General features: G+C 54.6%; 3 protein-coding genes across 3 annotated transcripts in view; 1 reads left to right on the top strand and 2 right to left on the bottom strand.

The window, feature by feature from the left end:
* Plekha4 (pleckstrin homology domain containing A4) overlaps window positions 1–4,718 on the bottom strand; it is a 22,358-nt gene extending 17,640 nt beyond the window's left edge. The window contains exons 1-6 of the mRNA XM_023706688.1: window positions 4,273–4,718; window positions 3,733–3,911; window positions 1,531–1,638; window positions 533–605; window positions 323–423; window positions 7–182 (exon numbers count right to left, since the gene is read on the bottom strand). Of these exons, the coding sequence (XP_023562456.1) occupies window positions 7–182; window positions 323–423; window positions 533–605; window positions 1,531–1,638; window positions 3,733–3,816 (542 nt within the window). The 5' untranslated portion in view covers window positions 3,817–3,911; window positions 4,273–4,718. The remainder of the gene's footprint in view (window positions 1–6; window positions 183–322; window positions 424–532; window positions 606–1,530; window positions 1,639–3,732; window positions 3,912–4,272) is intronic.
* A 1,202-nt stretch (window positions 4,719–5,920) lies between these two features.
* Ppp1r15a (protein phosphatase 1 regulatory subunit 15A) lies at window positions 5,921–9,981 on the top strand. The gene is made up of 4 exons (XM_004646516.2): window positions 5,921–6,183; window positions 7,112–8,836; window positions 9,237–9,581; window positions 9,787–9,981. The coding sequence occupies exons 2-3, from the start codon at window positions 7,121–7,123 to the stop codon at window positions 9,567–9,569; spliced, it is 2,049 nt and encodes a 682-aa protein (XP_004646573.1). The 5' UTR covers window positions 5,921–6,183; window positions 7,112–7,120; the 3' UTR covers window positions 9,570–9,581; window positions 9,787–9,981.
* Window positions 9,982–11,609: 1,628 nt separating this feature from the next.
* The window catches only part of Tulp2 (tubby like protein 2), an 8,985-nt gene continuing 5,136 nt past the window's right edge, over window positions 11,610–15,458 (bottom strand). Inside the window, exons 6-12 of the mRNA XM_023706687.1 lie at window positions 14,863–14,984; window positions 14,135–14,440; window positions 12,926–13,038; window positions 12,569–12,683; window positions 12,348–12,446; window positions 11,959–12,130; window positions 11,610–11,743 (exon numbers count right to left, since the gene is read on the bottom strand). Of these exons, the coding sequence (XP_023562455.1) occupies window positions 11,610–11,743; window positions 11,959–12,130; window positions 12,348–12,446; window positions 12,569–12,683; window positions 12,926–13,038; window positions 14,135–14,440; window positions 14,863–14,984 (1,061 nt within the window). The remainder of the gene's footprint in view (window positions 11,744–11,958; window positions 12,131–12,347; window positions 12,447–12,568; window positions 12,684–12,925; window positions 13,039–14,134; window positions 14,441–14,862; window positions 14,985–15,458) is intronic.

Below are 15,458 nucleotides of genomic sequence, written 5' to 3'. Positions count from 1 at the left end.
GGCTACCAGGGAGAAGTTTGGAAGATTCCGCTCACAAAAGAAGTCTGGGGCATGGCCGGGACCTCTACGCACCAATCATCTCCCTCCGCGCGAGAGGCTCGGCCCAAGGCACGCAGCCAGCCGCGCAGGTCCTCCACGGTGTCAGCCGCCAGGACGTAGGTCCTCATGCCCGGGTGCTCCGCCTGCGCAAGGAGGGCGCTCTCAAACAGGGACGTGGTGGACCCGGGCCAAGACCTTGCAAGCCCAGGGACTGGGTCTCCGAGGCACATCCACCTCCAGGGCCCCTCCCAGAGCCAGCACCACGAAGGACGACGGGACTCACGGTGAAGGTGAAACGCCGCCCTCTGGGGGCTCCAGGCCCATCAGGCCGGACACTGTAGCTGGGGAGCAGGACGCTGCCCAGCACGCTCTCCTCGCGGCTGTCTGTAAAGGGGGCTGGCATCAGGGGTTACAAAGGCTTCAGGAGTCCAGGGCGCAGAGGGAGGCGTGGTTGGGGACAGGGCCTTCCCACCCCTTCCAGCTGGGCACTGACCCTTGTAATAGAAGAGGCAGTGGCCAGAGAGGACGAACCAGCGGCGCTTCCAGAGCCGGAGCCCAGAGCTGTCCTGGGGAGAGAGGTGAGAGGGAGGCCTGAGTGGAAAGACTCAGAACTAGAAAAGTGAACCAAGAGACAGAGACCCAAGAGATGGAAGAGAGGCACAAACACGGAGGGGACGGAGATCTTTGAGAACAGCGTCTGAGCCGATGGAGAGAGGTGGTGGGAGGGTGTTTGATGCAATAGATTCACACGGGGAGCCTGAAGTCCGTGTACTGTGGTCCAGTGACAAATTCTGTGGAATTCAAATCCATCTTAAACTGCACGGTGAGACTCTATCTCAACAAACCACCAAAGGAACTACAAACCCCAGGTTGGTTCCTGGGCTCCTCCCCAGGGCTTTTGGATCAATGGAGCTGGCTGGGCCGAATTCTCAGCATTTCCACTGAGTTCTCAAGGGCTGCTGCTGCTGCTGCTGGCCTAGGTACCAGGCTTGCCAGCCATTCAATTTCTCTCTCTTAGCTTGCTCTAGATACAAAAATTTTGGCTCCTGCTCCTACTGGGCCTTTGGGCTTTCAAGTCTTGCTATGCAGTTGGGGCTGGCCTCCAGCTCACGGCAATCCACCTGCTGCAGCCTCCTGAATCCTGGGATTATAGGTATGGCCCATCAGGTCCAGTTATACTTACTAAACTGTGATGCATGCCCCCCCCCCATATCCTTGTATATCAGATTTTTTTTTTTTTTTTTCCCGGAACTGGGGATTGAACTCAAGCCCTTGCACTTGCCAGGCAAGTGCTTATTCCACTGAGCATCTCCCCAGCCCTGTATATCAGACTTAATACTTGATTAATGTCCAACAAATAGTACTGAATGGATGGATGAATGTAACAATGACAGCAGAAGGGGAGAGGCAGGGATAGGGACCCCAGCAGGAGAGAAAAGCAGACAGCCGGGGGCGCAGCCTCCAGCATCCTTCTGTTTCCAGCTCACCCACCTGCTTATGAAGCCAGCCTCGGATGTGCACCGGCAGGTTGGGGTCCCTTCTGAGCGCATTGCTCCTCTTCCCAAAGGCATGGACCCTGTTTATTGCCCGGGTAGGCTTCTGTAGAGAGAAGGGACAGAGTGGGGTTCACTCGGGAGGCGCCTGCAAGTGGTTTCCCAGGACAGCGGGTCAAGGGGGCTGAGTCCTGCACTGGGCACTACAAGCTGTTTTATGCTTTTTTTTTTGGTGGTACTGGGGATTGAACTCAGGGGCCTGCGCTTGCCAGGCAAGCGCTTATTCTGCTGAGCCATCTCCCTGGCCCCTGTTTTATATGCAGAAAGCGAGTACTTGGTGGGTAGAGAGAGAGATTTGGGGCACGTTGGGGCACTCAGGGAAGCAAGGGTTCACTGCCACAAAGGGGGCACCCTTGGTCACAGAAGCCAGGGATGTGGTAGAGCCTTAGGCGTCTGAACTGGGAAGATTGGCTGGGAAGTCCCATCAGCATTCTGTTTCCAGAGAGCAGAAGGCCCAAAGGACGGCTCAGCACTGGCCTGTGACACCCCCAGCAACCATGTCCAAAGTAGGGGTTCAGCTGGGAGTGGTGACGCACACCTGTAATCCCAGCACTCGGGAGGCTGAAGCAGGATTGTTGGGAATTTGAGACAAACCTGCACTACAAAGTGAGCTCAAGACCAGCCTGAACTGCGTAGCAAAACCCTGTCTCCAAAACAAAAAGTTCAGGGGCTGGTGAGATGGCTCAGTGGTCTAAAGCACCTACTTAGCACAAGCTTAGCAAAGCACAGGGACCACAGTTCAATCCCCCAGCACCACATGCCAGCTAGCCCCGCCCCCTGGTGGGCTGAGCTGGCCACACACACACACACACACACACACACACACAAAATAAATAAATAAATAAATAAATAAATAAAATTAAAAAAAAAAAAAAGTTCAGATTCCCCCCCAGCCAACTCAGATGGGGTCGCTACTCGTAGAACAAAGTCGTCAGGTAGTGCCCCTCCTGGAGGCACCACTGGCCAAGGCTGGGATGGAATAGCCAGGTTTTTAACTGGAGGAACTGGAAGTGGCAGGAGGACGTGAAAATGAGTGTCCTTGGGCCTTGGAGATAGCTCAGCAGTCTAAGTGCCTCCCTGGCAGATGCAAGAACCCGGGTTCAATTCCCGGTGCTGCATGCAGCATTGGCCCCACCCTGGACTGGGCGTAGTGGTGCACCCCTGTAATCCCAGCACTGGGGAGACTGAAACAGGAGGATCACTATGAGTCTGAGCTGCGTAGTAAGACCCTGTACCAAATACATAAAAGAAAAAATTTTACAAAGGTTTTTTTTATGTATATTTAGTACAGGGTCTCACTACAAACGTTTCGTCGTTATCCTCCTGTTTTCAGCCTCCTAAATGCTGGGATTACAGGAGTTACACCACTACACCCAGTCTTACCACCACACCCAGTCTTTTTTTTTTTAAAGATTTTTTTTTTTTAATTTTATTTATTTATGTGTATGTGTGTGTGTGGCCAGCTCAGCCCACCAGGGGGCGGGGCGGGCTGGCATGTGGTGCTGGGGGATTGAACCGCGGTCCCTGTGCTTGCTTTCGCTAAGCTTGTTCCAAGTAGGTGCTTCAGACCACTGAGCCATCTCACCAGCCCCGACACACCCAGCTTAATCTCTGTCTCAGAGTGCCCCAGGGGCAGGACCGAACCTGTGTGCCCTGCATCTGCCTAAGCAGGCACTTCAGTGTGCTGAGCTATCTGGCCGGCCCTTTAAAAAAAAAAAAATTTTAATGGGTGTCATTGTTGGATAAGGTGAGGCCAGTGAGACACGGAGATGACAGTGTCTTGGTGATCCTAAAGGGCCTTAATTTCCTAACTGGCTTCATGAGTGGCTAGAGGAAATGGACAGAGGTGGGCCCGTGCGTCCCGTCCTCACCGAGGTGGCCACACAGCTCGGTCAGTAACGAGGGGGCCCCAGCTGGGAGTGGCCTCTGGGTCCGTAGCCAAGGCCAAGCTAGGGTGTTACTCTGGCTGAGAACTAGGAAAATGGGAGGGGTGGGGGCCGAGCTGAGCTGGGAGCGGCTGCGGATTCCCAGCTGCAGCTGCTGAGCCCGTTCTAAGGGTTCTTATCCTCGGTGGCACACAGTAGGGGGCCGGGGCGGCCAGAGCCGGGGCGACCTCCCCACGGCCGCCGGGAACGCGCACCTTGGCGCTCAGGGTGCTGAGCGACGAGACGGTGGAGGCGCTGCTGGCCAGGCTGAGGCTGCTCCGCGGTCGGCCCTCCTCCATCCAGCCCTGGGGACACAGAGAGGAGCTAAGTCTCTGCAGCCAGTCGCGCTGCAGACGGACGGAGACAGGGTCAGGGGCTCAGCGGTCCGAGAAGGCTGAGGAGAAAGAGCCCGTTGTCTGGGGCTGGGGGCCGGGGGAGGCCATGGCCCCGCTGCATGCCGAGAGCTGTGCCAGGAGAGGTGGGCGGCACTGGCAGCTGCGGGGAGGGGGCAGCTGTCTGCGGCCCGGCCTGGAATAGGGGCTCCTTTCTTCCTGCCCACTGGGCTCCTCCAGCCAGGAATGTGACCCTCTCTGTCCTTGGAAACCCCTCTCCCCTTCCCTCTTTCTCTGCCCCAGCTACCTGTGTCCCGCTTCCTCCCACGCGCACCCCCAAACATCCCTGCCAACTCCATAAGCCAAGCCCCAAGGCTCAGGAATGTGCACCCTGGTCCCCCTCTCAGGCCAGAGGCAACTTACCCAATCTGGGGTCCCAGGAACCAGGAGAGGGCGGTGTGGGTGAGGAGCACCCCGGCAGTGTCCCCCTCCTTGGCTCTCAAGCGCTGGATCTCCTCACCTGGTCTCTCCCTTGCCCTTTTACCCTCTTTCCTCTACTATCTTGCTGTTCTCACTCTTTCTCTCTTTTCTTCTCGCGCTCAACTTTTCTTCGAGGTCATCTCTTCCCCCAGTCTCACCTTCTAGTTCTCTCTCCCCTGTCGGCCTCTTCTAGTCTCTTCCCAATCTTTGTTCAGCCCAGACCTTTTTCTCTCAGGTTCAGGGTCTCTGCCTGAGAGTCTCTCTGGTTCCTTCCCCCCTCTTCTCCCTCCTCAAGGTCTCTGTCTCCCCCTCAATCTCTCTGTCCCCCATCCACCTTCCAGTTGTTTCCTCCCTTGTCTCTTTTGCTTCTCACTTTCTCTCTTCCTCCAGTTCCCTTTCTCTTTCCTTTCTGCTGGTCTTTCCCTTCCTCTGCCACCCTCCCACGCTGTTGTCTCCCCTCCCAATCCTGGCTGTCCCCGCCCCTGCTGGCTTCTCCACCAGGGCCTGACCCCTGGCTCCCCGGCAGCTCAGGGGAGGGGCTAGGGCCCAACTCCCTCGGGGCTGCCAGTGGCTGGGACTCCTTGGAGTTTGCGGGAGAGGCTGGATTTCAGAGGGCCCAGTGGAGCTATTATGGTTAGGGTCTGGGCCACTGGCCCCATGATAAAGGGGACTTGGTCTGGCCAGGTCAGAGACTAGCACTTTGACACCAGAGGCTGGAGAAGAATTGGGGTTACTATTTCAGACTTGTGGGTGCCCAAGAAGGTGGGAGCTAGGAGTCAGGACTTTTGACCTTCTATGAGCTAGGTATAGAAGCACAGCTTTGGATGAGACAGGGGGGTGGGAGTGGGGTGGGGTATCAGTCCAGGTCAACAGGGAGAAAGGGCTGCTCCCAGATTTTGGTTCCTATTAACAATGAATCTGGCCCCCAGCACTTGAGAGGCTGAGGCAGGAGGATCACTGCATATTTGAAGCCAGTCTAGGCTGCATAGTAACTTCAAGACCAGCCAAAAATACATATTGAGACCCTGTCTCAAAACAAAGCAAAAACAAAAAGAATCTGGACTCTTCAGTACTACCTGGAGCAAATCCCTTTATTCCTAACACTGTTTTCTCATCTATGAATGGGAGAAATGTCCCGTTCTCCCATTGAGGGAGGGAGATAACTTGAGGAGGATGTCAGTCACGTGGTGGGAAAATCTAGGTTAGGGCCTGCTGCTTAAATTGGGATGGGATAGCTTGGGACCAGAATGCGGCTTTTTGTTTTTGTTGTCTTTTTGAAACAGGGTTTTACTATGCAGTCTAGGCTGGATTTGAACTCACTATGTAGCCCAGGATAGCCTGGAACTCAGATATCTTCCTGCCTCAGCCTCCCAAGTGCTGGGATTATAGGAATTTTTCACCATGCCTGGCCCCACTGGCCACCCACACGGGGTAAACTCATGGGGCCTTGGGGCTTGGCTACGCTCCAAAAAGCACCATGACGTCCCAAAGCGCGGAATGTCCCAGTAAAGTCTGGGTACTTTTTCCATCTCTACCCACAAGGGCCCTGACGTTCTGAAAGCCCCGCCCCTCGCCGTGACGTCAGTGCGTCAGCGGAGCCGGAGCATAAAGGGCGGACTGCGTCGCTGCTAATCCGACTTGGTCTCAGCGGTGTCGACGATTGCATGCAAGATCCCAAGCGCTTCTACGTTCGTTTGTCGCGACCGCGCCTGCGGCATCCGTGACATTAAAGCCCTCCAGGTCGACGTCCGAGGCGAGATGAGCGCGCTGGCCTCCCGAGCCCTCCGGATCTGTGATCGCTTCTGGCAACCTGAGCCCGCGCTCCTGCCCCCCGGCTGACGCGCAACCCCGCCGGTGAGTGAAGGGATCGGACCCCAGAGAAGACGGGTCGGGGCTGGGGCTGGAGGCTGGGGCTGGAGGCTGGGGCTGGGGCTGGGGCTGGGGCTGGGGCTGGGGCTAGGGCTGGAGGCCGGAGGCCGGAGGCCGGAGGCCAAACTCCGGGTCCGTAAAGAGGACTCTTGGAGTCTGGAGGATTCAGGCCAGAACTCCTAGAGCCTGGGAAGGAGAGACAGGGAGCCTGGACTCTAGGGTCTGGAGAGAGGCCAGAAGAGGCCTAGAATGGCGTGCGGCCCCGGACTCAGGCAGGGCAGGGTGTCGGAGCCTGGATTCTAAGGCTGAGGAAGGAGGGGCGTGGCAGCTCGGATGCTGGGGTCCCTAGGGAAGGAATCCTCCAGGGGTCAAAATATTTTCCTTAACCAGGAGAGAAAGGTGTTGGAAACATGTCCTGCCCTTATGGGTGAGAGAAATGTAGATTATGACTTGGTCCCCAAGGAAAACAAGTAAAGATCTTTGTTCTTAGGGCTGGAACTAGGAGGGAGGGGCCAGGGTGTAGACTTTTGGTTTGTTTTATCTTTTTTGAGACAGGGTTTCACTATGTAATTCAGGCCAGCCTTGAACTCACTGTGTAGCCTGGGTTAGCCTAAAACTGATTTCCTGCTTCAGCCTCCTGAGAGCTGGGATTATAGGCATGGGCCACCAGGTCGTGGACTTCTGGATCAAAGGAGGAGAGACCTGGGGGACCCTGAGTCCTGGGGATTTAGGGGAGAAGCTAAAGAATGACAGGAATGGGCGTACCAGGATTACAAAGGAACTTGAGGCAGCATTACTCACGTTTATGTTTGTGTTGCTATTTTCCTGGCTATGACTCAGGGTCATCCCCTGATGCCTTTCTCAAAATGGCTCTTAAGCTTTAGTTCTTTATTTATTTTTTCCTCTGCTTCAGCCCAGACAGATGGCCCCAGGCCAAGTACCTCATCACACAAGGCCCTGGCTAGATGCCCAGGCCTTGTACCTGCTCTCCCCACTGATGGGCTTCCTGAGCCGGGCCTGGAGCCTCCTGAGGGGCCCAGGACCCCCAGAGCGCTGGATGGTAGAAGCCGGAAGAGGAACAGATGAGTTAGAAGCTGGTGTGGAGGGAGAATCCAAGGCTTTTCCTGCAGGCCCCCATTTCCTGAAGTCTCAAAACCCACAAGGCGAGGCTGAAGACAGCAGAGCCCCCAAGGAGGATGGAAAGGCGGCGGCAGCAGGGACCAGCCTTGACCTGGAAGCCAGCAGTTCTGCCCCGGAAGCCTGCGGACTTGGCCGTGGCCACTGTGGAGAGTACAGGACAGAAGCAGCAGCCAGGCAGCAGCCAGGAGAATTCACTTGTGGCCAGCCTGTGCTCCTGTTCCCTGGTCTGCTGCTGAGTGCCCTGCAAGGTACTGATAAGAGCCCCGGAGACCAACAGGCCGAAGAGGATGGAGAGACCAAGTTGGCTTATCTGTCTTCACACTACCAGGGTGGTCCTGCCAGGGAGGAGCAGGGGGAGGATGCAGAGGCTGTCAACAGAGCCGCCACCACCACTGCTGCCTCTGCTTCCCCATTGGCCCCAGGACCCAAGCCCAGCACTTGGCTGTGCTCTTCTGGGGAGGAAGAGCAGCGAGCCACGGAGGACAGAGAAACAGAAAATATAGAAGTCAGGGAATCCCCTACTTATTCCCCATGGTCAAGCTTAAGCTCTGGGGCCTGGCAGAGTTGCTCAGGAGAGGCTGCTGAGAAAGGCACAGAGGCCAGAGAAGTAGGTGAGAGAGGAGACGCTGACCGGGAGCCATGGCCCTCGGTTCCCCGCCTGGGGCTCCTGCTCTGGCCCTGTGAGGATCAACCCGGAGAGGACACAGAGGACGAGGGGGAGGAGGAGGAGGAGGAAGAGGAGGAAAACAAGTGCTATGATTCGGTATCGACTGAGGAAGAGGTAGAAGCTGGAGATTCTTCTACCCCCACCACAAATACCTTTCTGAGGGACTGGGTATATCGGCCTGGAGAGGACACAGAGGAGGAGGAGGAGGAAGAGGAGGAGGAGGAAGAGGAGGAGGAAGATGACAGAGATCTAGGATCTGCAGAAGGGGGAAAAGCTGATGTTTCTCCAGCCACCCTTGGCACCAGCACCTTCCTGAAGGCATGGGTGTATCGGCCTGGAGAGGACACAGAGGAAGAGGAAGGGGAAGACAGTGAGTCAGAGTCAACTGAGGAAGGTGGAAAAGCTAGCGCTTCTGGTACTGCTTCCTCCACCCTCAGCACCAGCACCTTCCTGGGGGCCTGGGTGTATCGGCCTGGAGAGGACACAGAGGAGGAAGATGAGTGGGAGGAGAACCAGGACACAGGAGGCGGCTCTGGAGCAGCTGAGGGCAGAGAAGCCGGCTGGGGCCCAAGCACCTCCTCTCAGCTCCATGGTGTCCAGCCAAGGGCCTGGACAGCACCCTCTGGAGATAGGGCAAAGGAAGAGCACCCAGCTGAGGCCAGGGCTGGAGCTGAGACCCGGCCCCTTGCCGTGGCCATCTATGTTCCTGGACAGAAGCCCCCAGCTCCTTGGGTCGCTCCTAAGCTGCCCTTCCGACTGCAGAGGAGGCTGAAGTTGTCAGAGACTGTCCCCCAGGATCAGGACCCTGAGGCTTCCCCAAAGGACAGAAAGGTGGGTGCTGTTGTGGGCCTAGATTCTTTAGGGTTTTTTTTTTTTTTTTGTGCTAAAATTGCCCTGAAGGTAGATACACGGAGAACAGGTTCTGGAGTCAGAGAGACTGGGTGAGACTCCTGGGTCCCCCGTGGGTTACAGGGGGTTGCCTCACCCTGGGCTGGGGCTGAGGTCACTATCCTGCAATCCTCTTGCAAGCCACTGGGCCCCCTGGGCCCCTATGGGTACATGGGGAGGAGTGGCTTGTGGCAGCCCAGAAACTCCCTGGCCCCTGGGAAAGTCAGACACTTGTGGTGCAGTGAGTGTATGTTGTAGTTAATCCCACCCTGTCACTTCCTGTGTGGGTTCCTGTGTTCTTGTGAGTCTTGCATGTGAAAGCCTGCGTCTGTCCATTCCCCAGGTGCGCTTCTCTGAGAAGGTCACTGTGCATCTCCTGGCTGTGTGGGCTGGACCTGCCCAGGCTGCTCGCCGTGGCCCTTGGGAGCAGCTTGCCCGGGATCGTAGCCGATTCGCGCGCCGCGTCACCCAGGCTGAAGAGGAGCTGGGCCCCTGCCTAACCCCTGCCTGGCGGGCCCGAGCCTGGGCTCGCCTTGGGAACCTACCTAGACCCCCATCCCCTGTCCCTGCCAGGGCCCCAGTCCAGGCACCGCTGTTTATCAAAGCCATGGCCACACCCTGTCCCTCTCCTCCAAAGTGTTGCTGTAGATCAGGAATAAACCCTTCTGATTTGTAGTGAGCGAAGTCTCTTTTATTTATTTATTTATTTATTTATTTATTTATTTGTGTGTGTGTGTGTGTGTGTGTGTGGCCAGCTCATCCCACCAGGGGGCGGGCTGGCTTGCATGTGGTGCTGGGGGATTGAACTGTGGTCCCTGTGCTTTGCTTAGCTTGTTCTAAGTAGGTGCTTTAGACCACTGAGCCATCTCACCAGCCCCAAGCGAAGTCTCTATGTGTGGTGACTGGGCCCTATTCCTGGGTGGTCTTACGGGGAGCGGGGTGCAAAAAAGCCTGATTCCCTGCTGGAGGGCAAACCACATTTCCAATCACCTCCCTATGTCTGGTATACATGTGTATGTATTTGATACAGGGTCTTACTACTGAGAGACTCTGTTGCTCTGCCTGTTTGCAGCCTCCCCAGCACTGGGATTACTCTCAGTGGCCTGTGGTGCCAGGGATTGAACCTCAGTCCCTGTACTTACCTAAGCAGGTGCTTTAATCACTGAGCTAGCTCTCTGGCCCTGCCCTGATGGATTTTTGTAGGTTTTCTTTAATATCTGTCTATGTATCTTTAGCTTGAGACGGCTACCTCTCCAGGGGAGCTTGAGCTTAGCTCATTGACATATGAATCTTTCCCCACAGCCTCATTTTCTCCCATCCAGGTACTAACCAGACCTGACCCTGCTTAGCTTCTGAGATCAGACAAGATTGGACGTGTTCAGGGTGGTATGGCCGTAGATAACACAGCATTTTCTGATGAATTTCTCAAGACCTTCTGTTGCCCGATTTAATGCTTAGCACCTCTAGGCCTGTAGACTCACTTTTCTTACATCCAATGATACTACCAAGTGTACATCCTTCACAGATTGTGTGGCCCCAAGAGTTAATAAAATGTCCATCAAATAAGGCCAGATAAACAGCTCCACGTGTACCTATAATCCCAGTGCTGGGGAGGCTGAAAAAAAGAATCATTAGGAGTCTAAGCTGTGTAGTGAGACCCTATACCGAATATATTTTTTTAAAAATTTCTCTTAGGGGCTGGGGAAATGGCTCAGTAGAATAAGCACTTCCCTGGCAAACACAAGGGACTGAGCATTCAGGCTCTGGTTCTGCAAAAACAAAACAAACAAAAAAAAATTTCTGAGCTTTGGGTGTATGCAGTTCCAATGGGTTGGTGAAGCATGTCACCAGGTGGCCTTTCTGTTTTCCTAGCTCCCTATATTCCTGCTGCACCAGGCCTCATTTCTACCTCTAATACTTGTTGTTTTATTTTTTGAGAGATAGAGGGGGGTCCTGCTAAATTTCCCAGGCTGGCCTCAAACTAGATCATCCTGCTTTGTCTTCTTGAGTACCTGGAATTATAGGTATCTCGTAACAGGGAGTGTATAACTTTTTCTGAGATGGCCTCCCTATGTTGTAGTTTAGGCTGGCCTTGAATTCATGGGGATCCTCTTGCCTCAGCCTCTTAAATGCTGGTATTTGCTGTGCCACCACACCAGCTTCCAGATTTTTTCTTAAGTGTTTTTGTTTTGTTTCTGTTACTCATTACTAGGGGTACAAACCAGGTTCATCCTTAGTCTCACCACCTAAGCTCAGAACTGCCCTCTGCCTGTCAGCCCTTTCTGTGGAACCTGCTCCTGCCTAATGTTCCCACACAAGCCCTCCAGCTCCACCACTTCCTTCTGAGTGGTCCAGTTTGACAGTGACCTTTTCCTTTTTTTTTGTTGTTTTGGCGGAACTGGATATTGAACTCAGGCCCTTGCGCTTGCCAGGGGAGCGTTTATTCCACTGAGCCATCTCCCCGGCCCTTTTTTTTTTTTTTTTTAAGTTGTGCTGCTCTAATCCAACAGACCAACCGCATGTGCTTTTCTAATCATTTTTGGTGATGAAGGCTCATCTCTCTGACACCTTTGTGAGGCCACTCCACAGCCCCAGGAGGGTGGTACATACAGGCAGAGTCTAGTGTGATTACTGAGATGGTGCAAAAAGTCACCTCAGAGCCCTTTCTTCAAATGCATAGGCACAAAATCCAGAGAAACAATGGTAGTTTATTGTATCATACACAGACCAGCTTCCCATCAAAACTGGACAAGCAGATGGCAAATGCTTGGAGTGGGCAAAGAGGGAAGCAGAAGTCCATGGTGAATGTATTTGGAGCCACGCGGCCAAACTGCAGCACCACTTTGTCGGCTGCAGAGAAAATAGCTGAGTCTTAGGTAGAGCCCCTCAGGCTTCTCTGCCTCTGAGCTTCGGAAACTCAACCCCTTAAATTAGGGGCCATTCTCGGGGCCTGTGAACTACAATTCCCAGAAGCATTGCAATAGGCACACTCTCAAGGGCTTATGGGAGTAGTGGTTCTTCTGCGCTGATCCCCCCCCTCCCCCCAGGAGGTTCCAAGAGCTCACGCTTATTGGGGTAGATGATCTGGAAGTTCTTAACCGAGGCCCGAGTCACTCGCCCGTGAAAATTGAGCACGAAGGCGTCATTCTCATCACTCCACACCGGTGTTTTGTTTTGCAGTAGGACCAGCCCCTGTCTGACACCTCTTTGGAAGCGACTCAGTAGCGATTCCTCTTCCTTGGAACATAAAGGGGGCATGGCACGTTAGACTGCACCAGCCGGCTTTAACACAGAACTTTTGTGCATAGCCTTTACTGCAAGGCACAGGGATCTGGCAGAGTCCCCTAGGCTTCCCAGGGGACTTGCAGCCCACCAACCCCCTCCTCTCTGGGCATCTGCGATAGCAGCCTCTTGACATCTGTGGACCCAGAGATTCGCAACCTCGGGAACTTACAGTTTCTGGCTGGACCCTGATTCTCTGGTTGTGGCTGTTGACTTCTGGAATGATCACAGTCATTCTTCGAGGTCCCCGAGACTCCCAGACATTGGGTTCCTGGGAGAATCAGATTCCAGTCGTGCTGGCTCTGTCTCTGTCCCCCATCTGCCTCAAGCCTCTTTCCTATCCATTCTAAGGGCTCCCTCTTCAACCCCCTCAGTCCTCTGCGGGACACTTACATAGCACACCGTCCCCAGTTCCTGTCTAATGCGGGTCTTATCCAGGTAGGAGTTTTTCTCTTCAGGATTCACCCCATTGTCGAAAATGATGAACTTGGTGCCCAAGATGTTGGACCTGCCCCAGGCCGGCAGCAGAGAGAAGAGTAACATTTGTCACTGCTAGACTGTACCTGAAATGCTTCAATTTGATCCCCTAAGTACAAGGTCAGGTTCCCTATCTTCTACACACTCCACCTTATAGCCTCCTCCTTTGGCCCTTCCAGAACTGGGTTCCTCCTAGGATGCATGAACTCGCACATCACAGTCCCTTATTTCTTCCCTGCCTCATTTCTCACCACACATCAGGGCTCCGCCCACCTGAGTTTGCCCACAAAGTTGTCCCCATCCCGGGATAGGTCCATGGGATCCAAGGAAATGAGATAATTTGAAGTTTTACTCCATTTTCTCTTGCGCCCAGCCAGGAGGAAGTGCTGTGGATTTAAGGAACAGCCCATCAGAATGGATTTCTGGGGCTAGCCAGATAGTTCAGTGGATTAAAGCACGCATGGACCAGGGTTCAATGTCGGAGTGCCAGTGCCGGCCTCGTCCCAGGGGGTAGGGCACGCTGAGACTGTGACTGAGACTGGGTGTGGTGGCGTGTGCATGTCTGAAATCCCAGCGTTTGGGAGGCTGAAAACAGTAGGAACACTACGAGTCTGATCTGTGTAGTGAGATCCTGTAGACCCTGTACTGAAGACATAAAAAATAGGTCCAGGGAGATGGCTCAGTAGAATAAGCGCTTCCCTGGCAAGCGCAGGGGCCTCAGTTCAATCCCTGGTTCTGCAAAAATAAGCAAACAAACAAACAAACAAACAAATAATTTTTTAAAAAAGAATGGATTTCTGAGATGTGGGCAGAGCTGGGAGTCCAAGACAAGGAAATGCCCTGTACCATGACAAAAGAGTACACTAAATGACCTCGTGGGGGAGCCATACCCTGGGGCTTGGGGGGTGAGCAGCTTTGCCTCTCTGCCCTCCTCCTCTCCACTCATGCCAGCAGGGCCTGGCTTGGAGAATAGGGAAGAGTGGCCTGAGGTCCCGCAGCAGGACTCAGCACTCATCATGGGAAATGGGTCTGGACTCGAGCAAGTGAAAAGCCTCTTTGCAGGAGAGAGGAAGAGGGGGAAAAGGGGAGAAAGGAAGGAAGAGGGAGAGGAGAGGTGGCTACCCTGGGAGGGGACTGGGCACACTGGCAGGCCTGGCTTGGCCTAGGGGTGGAGCTTATCCCAGAAATGGGCCGGGCCTCTCAGCCCAGAGGTTTCCTGGGGGAACTGAAGCGCAGAGCCTTAGTGGACAGGGCTTAGTGGGCGGGGCTGTAAGTCATTAGGGGCGTGGTCTGGCTCTGAAATAGTTGAGCCCAAAATAATGGGCCGGCTTAGTGTTGTGGTGGGCATCACTAGGAAACTGCAAGAATAGCAGCGGCGGGGCTTGGCGTTGGAATGAACAAGCATGACTATGTCAAGCGGTCTGGATTCCTGAAAATCTTGACCTTTGCTGTGGAAGGGGAGGAAATGCTCCTGGACCTCACCTTCCAGCCGTTGGGCGCCTCCAAGTAGAGGTAGTACACCGGGAACAGGCCCTTCTCCAGGCCCCGCTGGTCCCGGCAGATGCAGCACTGCATCTTGCAGCCCTCCAGCACCGGCCGCAGAATGTATGACTTCAGGTCCTCGCCCGGCTGAGGGATCAGTTCCGGAGGGGTCGAGCTGGCCATGGTCCCTACCAGGTGGCCGTCATCATCCTCCAGGGCCCTGGGCACTTCCTCATGCTCCTCCACCGCTCGGGAGTTCATTGTCCCATAGTGCAACTCCTCTTGCTGCTCTTCCAGGTCTGTATTCTAGCTCATGACAAATTCAACGTTAGGGGGAACATTTAGTCTCAGCCTTGCCAACTAGTGATTGGTCAGCCCAACTCAAGGCCACGCCCTCCTGTCACCTATGGTTTCTGCTTATTGGTCCAGCATCTGACTCACCTCACCTGTGTACATCTGTTGATTGGCTAACTCCATTAGCTTCTCCCCCTCAGCGGCCTCCATTCCACCATCTGATTGGAGAATCACTGAGAGCCCTGCCCATTCCCCTGAAACCGTCCTTAGATAATGCACAGACCTGCCCAGTGAGACTACTGCATGTTCACCAACACCGAAGTAGTGTCTTTCCTGTCCCCTCTAACTGGGCCGCAGAATTGTATCCCACCTTCCCTGGATGTCTGAGGCTCTCTCTCCTCTTTCTATACTCTTAGCACAGGGCCCCATCCCACCTTGCAGAATATGTCTCCATGTCTTCTCCTGTCACCATCCATTCCACAGGCTGATCCCCAGCCGGACGCGTGGTATTCATCTTCCATAGCTTGGGGTTCACTATGGTGGTAGGCACTTTCCACTAAGGGGGAGAGAAAAGGCAGGAACTGAGCGCAGTGTGCCGGGTGCCAGGAAGTTGGGTCAAGGTCCTCAGTGCTAGATGGTGCTGCCAGAACACCTGGGTTCTCAGCAAGCCTCATTCATCACCACTGTCCGTGTCACACCCTGTCTGCCTCTATGTGCACGGGGTGCCAGGACTGAGAAGTCCTGACATCCTCTAGCCCCAGGACTGGGAAGGGTGAGAGTCCCCTACCTCACTCCACCCCACAGTAGACTCAGGGCCTGGGGCTGCTTGGCTAGTGCTGTGCCACTACTCGGATCCTAGAACCACCCACTCCTGGCTTTCCCTTGTCCCATCCAGGGCATGAGAGAGACAGGATGTAATGTGCAGGGGAGGACTGGGGATGCTAATTAAGAATCCTATGGAGGGGCTGGTGAGATGGCTCAGTGGTCTAAAGCACCTACTTAGAACAAGCTTAGCAAAGCACAGGGACCA

The sequence above is a fragment of the Octodon degus genome, unplaced genomic scaffold (genome assembly GCF_000260255.1).
Source record: "Octodon degus isolate 3935 unplaced genomic scaffold, OctDeg1.0 scaffold00268, whole genome shotgun sequence".
NCBI classification, from domain to species: domain Eukaryota; kingdom Metazoa; phylum Chordata; class Mammalia; order Rodentia; family Octodontidae; genus Octodon; species Octodon degus.
Note: the sequence above shows the minus strand (reverse complement) of the source record. Positions and strands in the feature narration are given on the sequence as shown.

What these genes read in the sequence shown, in the direction of transcription:
- Ppp1r15a (XM_004646516.2), top strand. Translation starts at nt 7,121, where the DNA reads ATGGCCCCAGGCCAAGTACCTCATCACACAAGGCCCTGGCTAGATGCC. An exon ending in CTTCCCCAAAGGACAGAAAG is followed by an intron (nt 8,837 to 9,236) that starts GTGGGTGCTGTT and finishes TCCATTCCCCAG; the next exon opens with GTGCGCTTCTCTGAGAAGGT.